The sequence below is a fragment of the Ovis canadensis genome, chromosome 1 (assembly GCF_042477335.2).
Source record: "Ovis canadensis isolate MfBH-ARS-UI-01 breed Bighorn chromosome 1, ARS-UI_OviCan_v2, whole genome shotgun sequence".
Classification (NCBI taxonomy): domain Eukaryota; kingdom Metazoa; phylum Chordata; class Mammalia; order Artiodactyla; family Bovidae; genus Ovis; species Ovis canadensis.
Window position 1 is genome coordinate 92,935,469 of NC_091245.1, and position 12,066 is coordinate 92,947,534.

At 34.3% G+C, this 12,066-nt stretch overlaps 1 protein-coding gene across 1 annotated transcript in view; it reads left to right on the top strand.

Moving 5' to 3' along the window:
• SYCP1 (synaptonemal complex protein 1) overlaps positions 1-12,066 on the top strand; it is a 141,192-nt gene that overhangs the window by 71,040 nt on the left and 58,086 nt on the right. The window contains exons 21-22 of the mRNA XM_069601483.1: positions 3,596-3,677; positions 6,094-6,156. Coding sequence (XP_069457584.1) covers positions 3,596-3,677; positions 6,094-6,156 — 145 coding nt within the window. The remainder of the gene's footprint in view (positions 1-3,595; positions 3,678-6,093; positions 6,157-12,066) is intronic.

The window sequence follows — 12,066 nt, forward strand, 5'->3', positions numbered from 1 at the left end:
ATATTTACATTTTCCAGTTTTTTACTTTCATAAATAACACTGTAGTAAATGTTTTGGCACATACAGATTTTTTCTTAAAGTATAAATTTCAAGTGTGAATTTATTGAGTAATTTATTTCAGTTACTTTTGATAGACAAGTGATTTCTGATAGGTTCTATCACTTGTAAAGTATGCAATACAACCAATGTTTTATGAAAATGCTGGTTATAAAAACTTTTAATTACTTTTAGTTATTATCATGTATTTATTTGATGATAGAAATAACTTACAGTTCTTAGGATTTATAATTTTCATGTTTTGGGTAAACTTTGTAATTTTTATGTGTGCTTACTAGAGTTTCTTCTTTCTAAATTGCTTATATCTATTGCCTATAATATTTTGAGATCTTGACTGTTTTCTTACTTATTTAGTTAAGCTTTTAAAAACATATTAATCCTTTATCTTGTTTTATTTATAGCACATATTTTCCCTAACCTGTTGTTTTCCTTTTGCTGTGGGTAATTATTTTGTCATACGGTTAAATTAAATCTAAATTGCTTTCTTTTTGAAAATTTTTCCCATTGCTTTTATAAATTTATAAATATTATATGTAAATAATTTATAAATTTATATTTGTATATAAATATATATAGTATATAAATAATTTATAAATTTATGTCAACTTAGAAGTTTATTTTTTTCTGCCTGCAATCAAATATTAATATTTTCTTTAGTTATTTAAAAAATTGATATATTGATATTTAGTTTACTTTTCTCTTTTTCAAATAATAAATTAATAAAATCATTTCAAATAATAAAATCATTTCAAGTATCAATTTACTTTTGATACTACTGTAGATCTATGACCTGGTTTTTGATATGCAGTTTATCATGTTTATTATTTTCTAAATAAGCTGGTTTTTTTACTTTCATTAGGAAATTTAATGATGTGATAATCTTTCCCAAATTTACAAATGTACAATATATTTATAGCATTACCTTCAGAGAGGTTCAGTGCAAAGATATACAGATAGTACAAGGTGATAATTATTTGTAAAAATATGAGATGAGTGAACAAGGCACACAAGGCAATGTTTCTACAAACAGTATCAACTATAGGAGTACAGGGGAAAAAAAGTATTCTTTTAATGAAGTACTGAATGTTAATTTTTTTATCTGTTTGGTAAAAAAAAAAACAAATATGTTCAAAAGTCTGTTTCTAATTATTCCCTAAATAGCCAGCACAGCTATGCCTCTGAGTCTTCTGTAACAAAATTTGCGGTGTCTTTAATATCTTCTGTAGCCTGTAGTTGCACTGTAGCCTGGAGTTGAGCCTTTTTTCCAAGAAACCTTAGCAGCGTTGACCTTTGGTCCATTCTCCATCTTGGAATAGAATGGATTTTCAAAGTTGACACTTTGTTTTGGTTTTCGTTTGAAGATATTCCATTTTGTTGGCTGAGTTTCATCAGGACTTGAGGGAGTTGGCTTTGTGTCTGAACTGTGTTCAGCAGGGTTAATGGGACTTCCATAGTTTTTGTTATACACTGTTCCAGATTCAGTTACCGGGGCTGTTGTTGGCTGAGCTGCCGTGATAGTAGTGTCCTTGGAGGCATATGTCGGGTTCCCAAATATTATGGGTGGCTTCCTGAAGTCTGTGGCAAAATGTTCCCTCATTGCCAGCAATCTGTCAATAGTAGACTCAGGCCCAAAACCAGTTACTCTAATATCCATGTTCACATCATCCCCTGATCTGAAGGTCACCCCATTTCCATTTTCAGAGGATTTGAGACTGCTTAAGCTTGACAGCTTGGGCAGATAAGACAAAAGGGAGCCAGTTTTCTGATAGTGGAAAAATCCTGAAGCGGCTAAAGCAGCAATTCTGATGATCAGGATGATTGTCAACAGCACAGACACGTTAGTTCCTTGTGAGGAATGCCTTGTGAAAGCCCCATTCCACAATATCCTCCCACGTAGCCACTAGAACACTTGCATTTCCATGTAGCCACTAGAATGCTTGCATTTGGGGAGGTTATTGTCATAAAAATAGCTGTTTCCTCCATTCATACACCTGCATGGAGGGGGCACAGTGACAGCACTTAAAATGGACCCTGAAACATCCGCTAAAGGGTTCAAAGCTTCAGCAATCCACTGATCAATAAACAGATACACAGATACAGATCTATAGATGCCTGATAGACAGCTGATAGGAGATCTTATATTTTAAGACCTTCAAAATTACCTTGCTAAAGATTGTAATATTGCAAATACTTCCCTGGTAGCTCTGGGATAGAGTTTTTATATTTACAGATTCCTTTTAATCCATTAGTAATTTAGATGATTTCCAAATATTTGAGGGCTCTTGCTTGTACTTATATTCTGATGTATTAAGTTTTGATTTAGGTTTGAGTAAAGAATGTGGTCATTAAAACTTAACTGTTGTAAATTATTTGCTATTTCCTTAGACCTAGTATATCTCCCTCATAGGACTCTTAGGGCATTACATGAGAAATATGAACAAAGCACTGAGCACAGTGCCTAGTACATAACTGTTACTATTTTCCATATTTGGAAAGTCATCTTTTATTATGTTTCTAAGGATTACTTTTGTCTTATATGCTTACTTCTCTTCTTCAGAAGATTACAGGTTAAATCTGTGATTAAGCCACTAAACATTTTGGGGATCAAAAGTGAATACATATTTAGAGAAAGGCTACTTTTTATCTAAGAGAATTGAAATTATTTGGATAACATCTTTTTGTACATCTACCTACTCTGGGTTTACAGAACTCTAAATAATATATTTAGGAAAAGTAAGAATGTGCCAATTAAAGATTTAAAACTCAAAGAGTAAGCATCCTAGACTCAGTTTTTATGAGGCTAGTTATTTCACATGATTGATTACTATTCCATGCATTCACATTTGACCTAGTAACATATCAGCTATAATAATAAGAGAGTCTACAATTAGAAATAGCTTTACATATCCTTCTGAGACAAAGCACTGTTGTTTCCATGCACAGCAGATAGCTTTTTAAAAAAAAGTTTGAAAGGATTATATATGCATATGGTATAAAAATCAAAGAAACAAAGGGATATGGGGAAAGAAAACTTTCTTGCCTTTTGTCTTCCTGCTATCTAGTTTTCCTTTCCAGAGGTATCATGGTTTCCTGTATATGTTTCTGTGAGATACTCTATACATACATAAGGATACATGTATATGCAAATATCTCAGTCCTACAGTTCTTCATTAAAATCACCTGTATATATGTCCCTTATTTATTTGTACAGCATTATGACTATGTCTTAGAATGATGACTAAGAAAACAGGAAAGTGAAATCTTGACTTAAATAAGAAATAAGTTTTTCTATCTTGAAGTTTCTTTTTATGTAAAAATAACTATAAAGATCTAAATAATTTCAAAGTAAATGTATAAATTAATTTAAATTTAAGAACAGAAGTATATATACCAATGCATGAAAAATGATCAATCAAAGTGAAAATATAAACCAATAAAAATTTTTAAACTGATCAGTAGTCAATTTTAGAAGTTCCAGAAAGGGAATAAAATGAAAATATAGATTTTATTGCAATGTCACTCTTCCATTTCCTTTAAGGAATGAACTGGAATCTGTGAGAGAAGAACTAAAACAGAAAGGAGATGAAGTTAAAAGTAAATTGGACAAGAGTGAAGAAAATGTATGTTGTATTTAATAGTAGGTTCTATCACAAAGTTTCAAATCATAAAAGCAGTAGCTGGTGTCCAAAAACAAGTATACTATTGTATAGATAACTGGAGGGCCAAGGACTGTTGTAGGCTGTTGACCTTAAAAATGTGGGCCATGTTGAGTTGTTTTACTTATGTGGTTTTTATCTAGAAGAAATAATGGCATAATTCTAAATTTCTTTAACACTTAGCATTTATAAATGTTGATTTATATTTTAGGCTAAATAAGAGGCTCATGCTTTAGTAATATAAAACATACTAATAAAGTGATTAATAAGTTTGTGTTGTACATTGGTGGGAATGATTTCAGAGAGTTGAGAAGATTATCACAAAAGTAGAATAGTACAAAGTATGTGAAGTGATTGTGGTATATAACATACAGTGGGAGAAAATTGTGCCAAAATAGATTGCAATGATCAAATTAGATTGTGAAGACCTTGACTTTGTTTTTTCATTCATTCCACAAATATTATTAACTACCTACACTGTGCCAGGAAGTGTTTTGGGTACTGAAGTTTTATTTTAGTTTGTTTTGTTGGGCAGTAGTGATCCATTTAAGGTTTTTTATTAGACAAGTAACATTTTTAATTTTTAAGAATAGAATAGGGAGAGGTGGAAGGCATTGGAATCAGTTAGAAGGCTATAAAAATAGTCTTCAAAGCTTTGAAAAAAATGTTAGTGAGGACTCTTGCCGAGTTTAGCTCACTTATACTTGAGCCATTCATTGCAGTTAGGGGGTAGAGTAATCTCTTCAAGCCTGAGTTGCATTCCCATCCTTGGAGACAGATTAGTCCCCATCCAACTTTATGAACTGATAGGGTTACTGTGGAATTTACACTAAAAATAGAAGACCGAAATATAGGTCTTCTGTATAATTGCTATTGGAGACCATGGAAAGGACAGCTATCTGAACTTGAGTCAGGACAAGCTTCCTAGAAGAAGCAAAATTCATGTTAAAGCCTCCAATTAATTGAATTAGTGGAAGGCAGTGGTGTAGGCATAAGTAGATCAGGGAGAAGAGTATTTCAAGTTACACACACAGACACACACACAATATATGAAGTATGAGAGAGCCTTGGAAATATGAGAGGGCCCCTATATTTAAACAACTATACAAGTTTATCTAGGCCAAAAGGTGGAGTTTAAGATAGTGGTGTTAGTGGAGAGAGTATAGAAAGATGAGAGATGGGAAGATAAATGGAAAAATGAGGATGGGGAAAAATGAGAGTATATCATTTAAGGCCTCACAGTTATATTTAGGAGTTTGAGGTTGTTGAAGAGTTTTGACCTGAGAAGTGTCATAATTATATTTACATGTTGGAGGGCTTTAAGACTGTTGGAATAGTCTAAGGGTAAGATGAACTATATTTTTAAGGACTTGCAATGACCAGGAACATTCTAGATTCTTTGTTATTTAGGCTGGAAGTCATTTTTGTCCTTATTTCATGAATTAAGAAACTGGGCCTCCAAAAGGTAAAAGTGCCAAAAAGCTACATGTCTAAGAAGTGGCAGAGTTGCCTCTCTAACATTCTTTAGACTGTACTACTTTTTTCCCCCTAAAAGCTGTCTTTTTCTTTCAGTTTCATATTTATTAGTTAAATTCAGCACCCCCCCAAATTAAATTAGTCTCCTAAAAACTTGGTATGTAATTCACTACTTTAAATTTGTGTCAGAGGCTGCTTCAAAACACTTATCTTGTTGGTGTAGAGAAACACATGAATTTGATGGTTAATGTAAAACAAAAAATCTTCCACCAAGAACTTAAAATTTATTTTACCAATGTAGAAGATATTAATGATGAGTTAAGGAAAAAGTGAAATGCAAGACAAATTGATAGCATTTTAAAGCTTTCTGTGGTTGGATTTCAGTTTACTTATTGAAAGAGTTTCCTGGAAATAATTCAAGTTGCAAATATTTCTTGGTGAAATTCATTGTACTCTTCTTTTATCCCAATCCATATTTTATCTGAGCCTTTTTTCCCTCATTTCTAAAATGGCCATAATACCTATTTTTCTACATCATTGGATTGTTACAAAGTTCAGTTTAATAAATGTTTGTTAAAAACATGTTTAAAAGAAGGTGAACTTCTATATATAATTTTTAAAATTCAGTATAAACTGGGAAAGCTAGTAAAAGATTGTAAAGTGATAATGAGGCTAAGATAATAATGAACATTAACATATTTGCACAAAAACATTTTTAATTTTTTAAATATAAAAATTATATATATATTTAAATGTAGCTGAAATAAACTGGCAGAGCTGATAACTATTTTTTTTTTAGAAATATAAGACTAAGCTTTATAACTCCATGTCTAAAAGATACTCATAGAATAAAATAGAATTTCTGTTAACATTTTTAATCTGATGTTAAATAATGTTTTTTTAGGCTCGAAGCATTGAATGTGAAGTTATAAAAAAAGATAAACAAATGAAGATACTAGAAAACAAGGTATTATCAGATGTGAAAGATACTTGGGACTAGAGACTCTGTAGCAATATATGTATGGCTAGACTCTTTAGGGCCAACCTTTACATTGTCCTATACAAAGAGATCTCAGTTCTATTTTGAAGGCTTTCAAGAATAGTATAGGATTTTTATTGCAGGTTTGTTTGAAAAGGCTTTGGAATTAGGAGTTTCTGCATAATGCTTCAAAGAGCAAAGCTTCATTAAATTGCTCGTCCACTATCTCTTTCCTTTCTCCAAATTTCATACCCTCACCAGCTGCATTTGCTGTGGATATCTTTACAGTGGCAAGATGCTTTTAAAGAATCATTCTTAGATATCTCTCCCATTTTTTATAATCAAAGGAGCTGCAGAAAAATTTCCCCTTTCTTTGTGTGAGATACTTTTACTTTCTGGCTAGAGATACCAATTCAATTTCCCTTCTCTGCCTTTCACCACACACTTGTCCTAAACTTGACTTTCTGTGTAGTGAGTTAACGAATAGTCCTTTGGAGAACATAGTTCACTTTCTGAAGTTCTCAGCTCTAATAATTAACACTATTTTCTTTTCTAGCTAGAATTCTAGTGAATAAAATCCTTTGATTTTATGTACCTGAATTATTTTACTTAAAAATGAACTGTAATAATTTAAAATTTTTATAAGATTCTGGGCATTCCATCAAACATCAGTTAGTCCTAAGTTTAGATATTTAAATTTAAAAACATTGAATACATAAGTTACTTTAATTTTCATTAGTTTATTCAGAAAGAAGGGAGAGTGAGATGGGGCAGTAAAAATAGCAAAATTGATCTAATGTTATTATATATACATATTTTTTGAACTATTGTAACTACAATTATAAAGGGGTTTTTTATAATATATAGTAATGTCAGTTATAATTTTCTAGGGAAAGCTAAGTAGGAGAAAGATGATCATCAATATTAACTCTCAAGGGAGTAAATTTTGATAGTCTGAAGAATGGAAAAATATGTAAAATGTGCTTTCTTAGGCAATATTATAATCTGGTTATACTTAAAACTGATAGTTAAAAAGTTTGTTCAGCATTCATTTGCTAAGGCCAAGAAGTGACTGATTTTCTTGTCTCTATTGAGTTTTAAATTTTAATTACATTTTTATTCAGTTTAGTTCAGCTGAATTCAGTCGTTCAGTCATGTCCAACTCTGTGACCCCATGAATCACAGCACACCAGGCCTTCCTGTCCATCACCAACTCCCTGAGTCTACTCAAACTCCTGTCCATCAAGTCAGTGATGCCATCTAGCCATCTCATCCTCTGTGGTCCCCTTCTCCTCCTGTCCCCAATCCCTCCCAGCATCAGAGTCTTTTCCAATGAGTCAACTCTTCGCATGAGTGGCCAAAGTATTGCAGTTTCAGCTTTAGCATCAGTCCTTCCAGTGAACAGCCAGGACTGATCTCCTTTAGGATGGACTCGTTGGATCTTCTTGCAGTCCAAGGGACTCTTAAGAGTCTTCTCCAACACCCACAGTTCAAAAGCATCAATTCTTCGGCGCTTAGCCTTCTTCACAGTCCAACTCTCACATCCATACGTGACGATTAGAAAAACCATAGCCTTGACTAGATGGACCTTTGTTGGCAAAGTAATGTCTCTGCTTTTCAGTATGCTCTCTAGGTTGGTCATAACTTTCCTTCCAAGGAGTAAGCGTCTTTTAATTTCATGGCTGCGGTCACCATCTGCAGTGATTTTGGAGCCCAAAAAACAGCAGTCTGTCACTGTTTCCACTGTTTCCCCATCTATTTCCCATGAAGTGATGGTACCAGATGCCATGGTCTTTGTTTTCTAAATGTTGAGCTTTAAGCCAACTTTTTCACTCTTCTCTTTCACTTTCATCAAGAGGCTTTTTAGTTCCTCTCACTTTCTGCCATAAGGGTGGTGTCATCTGCATATCTGAGATTATTGATATTTCTCCCAGCAATCTTGATTCCAGCTTGTGCTTCTTCCAGCCCAGCGTTTCTCATGATGTACTCTGCATAGAAGTTAAATAAGCAGGGTGACAATGTACAGCCTTGATGTACTCCTTTTCCTATTTGGAACCAGTCTATCATTCCATGTCCAGTTCTAACTGTTGCTTCCTGACCTGCATACTAAAGTTTTAATTAGTTCTTTTAATTTTTTAAAATATAAATTTATTTATTTTAATTGGAGGCTAATTACTTTACAATATTGTATTGGTTTTGCCATACATCAACATGAATCCACCACGGGTGTACACATGTTCCATATCCTGAACCCCTCTCCCTCCTCCCTCCCCATACCATCCCTCTGGGTCATCCCAGTGCACCAGCCCCAAGCATCCAGTATCGTGCATCGAACCTGGACTGGCCATTCATTTCATATATGATACTATACGTTTCAATGCCAGTCTGCAAAATCATCCCACACTCTCCCTCTCCCACAGAGTCCAAAAGACTGTTCTATTCATCTATGTCCCTTTTGCTGTCTCTCATACAGGGTTATCGTTACCATCTTTCTAAATTCCATATATATGCATTAGTATACTGTATTTCTGTTTTTCTTTCTGGCTTACTTCATTCTGTATAATAGGCTCCAGTTTTATCCACCGCATTAGAACTGATTCAATTGTATCCTTTTTAATGGCTGAGTAATACTCCATTGTGTATATGTACCATAGCTTTCTTATCCATTCATCTGCTGATGGACATCTAGGTTGCTTCCATGTCCTGGCTGTTATAAACAGTGCTGCGATGAACATTGGGGTACACATGTCTCTTTCAGTTCTGGTTTCCTCAGTGTGTATGCCCAGAAGTGGGATTGCTGAGTCATAAGGCAGTTCTATTTCCAGTTGTTTCAGGAATCTCCACACTGTTCTCCATAGTGGCTGTAATAGTTTGCATTCCCACCAACAGTCTAAGAGGGTTCCCTTTTCTCCACACCCTCTCCAGCATTTATTGCTTGTAGACTTTTTGATCGTAGCCATTCTGACTGGCATGAAATGGTACCTCATTTGTGGTTTTGATTTGTATTTCTTTGCTAATGAGTGATGTTGAGCATCTTTTCATGTGTTTGTTAGCCATCTGTATGTCTTCTTTGGAGAAATGTCTATTTAGTTCTTTGGCCCATTTTTTGATTGGGTCATTTGTTTTTCTGGAATTGAGCTGCAGGAGTTGCTTCTATATTTTTGAGATTAGTTGTTTGTCAGTTGCTTCATTTGGTATTATTTTCTCCCATTCTGAAGGCTGTCTTTTCACCTTGCTTATAGTTTCCTTTGTTGTGCAGAAGCTTTTAAGTTTAATTAGGTCCCATTTGTTTATTTTTGCTTTTATTTCCAATATTCTGGGAGGTGGGTCATAGAGGATCCTGCTGTGATTTATGTTGGAGAGTGTTTTGCCTATGTTCTCCTCTAGGAGTTTTATAGTTTCTGGTCTTACATTTAGATCTGTAGTCTATTTTGAGTTTATTTTTGTGTATGGTGTTAGAAAGTGTTCTAGTTTCATTCTGTTAGAAGTGGCTCACCAGTTTTCCCAGCACCACTTGTTAAAGAGATTGTCTTTACTCCATTGTATATTCTTGCCTCCTTTGTCAAAGATAAGGTGTCCATAGGTGCGTCGATTTATCTCTGGGCTTTCTATTTTGTTCCATTGATCTGTATTTCTGTCTTTGTGCCGTACCATACTGTCTTGATGACTGTGGCTTTGTAGTAGAGCCTGAAGTCAGGCAGGTTGATTCCTCCAGTTCCATTCTTCTTTCTCAAGATAGCTTTGGCTCTTCAAGGTTTTTTGTATTTCCATACAAATTGTGAAATTATTTGTTCTAACTCTGTCAAAAATACTGTTGGTAGCTTGATAGGGATTTCATTGAATCTATAGATTGCTTTGGGTAGTATACTCATTTTCACTATATTGATTCTTCTGATCCATGAACATGGTGTATTTCTCTATCTATTAGTGTCCTCTTAAGCCCAGAGATAGATCGACGCACCTATGGACACCTTATCTTTGACAAAGGAGGCAAGAATATACAATAGATTAAAGACAATCTCTTTAACAAGTGGTGCTGGGAAAACTGGTCAACCACTTGTAAAAGAATGAAACTAGAACACTTTCTAACACCATACACAAAAATAAACTCAAAATAGATTACAGATCTAAACATAAGACCAGAAACTATAAAACTCCTAGAGGAGAACATAGGCAAAACACTCTCCAGCATAAATCACAGCAGGATCCTCTATGACCCACCTCCCAGAATATTGGAAATAAAAGCAAAAATAAACAAATGGGACCTAATTAAACTTAAAAGCTTCTGCACAACAAAGGAAACTATAAGCAAGGTGAAAAGACAGCCTTCAGAATGGGAGAAAATAATACCAAATGAAGCAACTGACAAACAACTAATCTCAAAAATATAGAAGCAACTCCTGCAGCTCAATTCCAGAAAAACAAATGACCCAATCAAAAAATGGGCCAAAGAACTAAATAGACATTTCTCCAAAGAAGACATACAGATGGCTAACAAACACATGAAAAGATGCTCAACATCACTCATTATCAGAGAAATACAAATCAAAACCACAATGAGGTACCATTTCATGCCAGTCAGAATGGCTACGATCCAAAAGTCTACAAGCAATAAATGCTGGAGAGGGTGTGGAGAAAAGGGAACCCTCTTAGACTGTTGGTGAGAATGCAAACTATTACAGCCACTATGGAGAACAATGTGGAGATTCCTGAAAAAACTGGAAATAGAACTGCCTTATGACTCAGCAATCCCACTTCTGGGTATACACACCGAGGAAACCAGAACTGAAAGAGACATGTGTACCCCAATGTTCATCGCAGCACTGTTTATAATAGCCAGGATGTGGAAACAACCTAGATGTCCATCAGCAGATGAATGGACAAGAAAGCTGTGGTACATATACACAATGGAGTATTACTCAGCCATTGAAAAGAATACATTTGAACCAGTTCTAATGCGGTGGATAAAACTGGAGCCTATTATACAGAATGAAGTAAGCCAGAAAGAAAAACAGAAATACAGTATACTAATGCATATATATGGAATTTAGAAAGATGGTAACGATAACCCTGTATGAGAGACAGCAAAAGGGACACAGATGAATAGAACAGTCTTTTGGACTCTGTGGGAGAGGGAGAGTGTGGGATGATTTTGCAGACTGGCATTGAAACATGTATATTATCATATGTGAAACGAATGGCCAGTCCAGGTTCGATGCACGATACTGGATGCTTGGGGCTGGTGCACCGGGATGACCCAGAGGGATGGTATGGGAAGGGAGGTGGAGGAGGTTTACGATGGGGAACATGTGTACACCCGTGGTGGATTCATGTTGATGTATGGCAAAACCAATACAATATTGTAAAGTAATTAGCCTCCAATTAAAATAAATAAATTTATATTTTTAAAAAGTGTGATCAATTTTCCTTTATGGTCTGTTTCTTTTTCATAGTTTCAGGTCTTTAAAAATAATATTTAAAGTATTTTAATTTGATATTCTTTGTTTAATAATTTCAATATCTGAAGCCTTTTTAGTTCTTATTTTGCTCTTTGTTCTTTCTACTGATTTTTACTCTTGGAGCCTTATTTCTTTACATTTTTGATTTCTTGGAACTATCTGTGGTAATTCTTTGAGGCTTGTGTTGAAGTTGTTATCTTCCCAAAAAGATTATCTTGAGGGCACTACTAACATGAGCCAATTTTAAAGTAAATTCTCCATTTGAAGTTTTTTAAGATTATTGAGATAACATGAATTCTGCTGTAACTAACCCCTGCCCCTGGATTAAAGATCTAAACCTAAGACCAGAAACTATAAAACTCCTAGAGGAGAACATAGGCAAAACACTGTCTGACATAAATCACAGCAGGATCCTTTCAGGACCGTTTTTATAGCATTC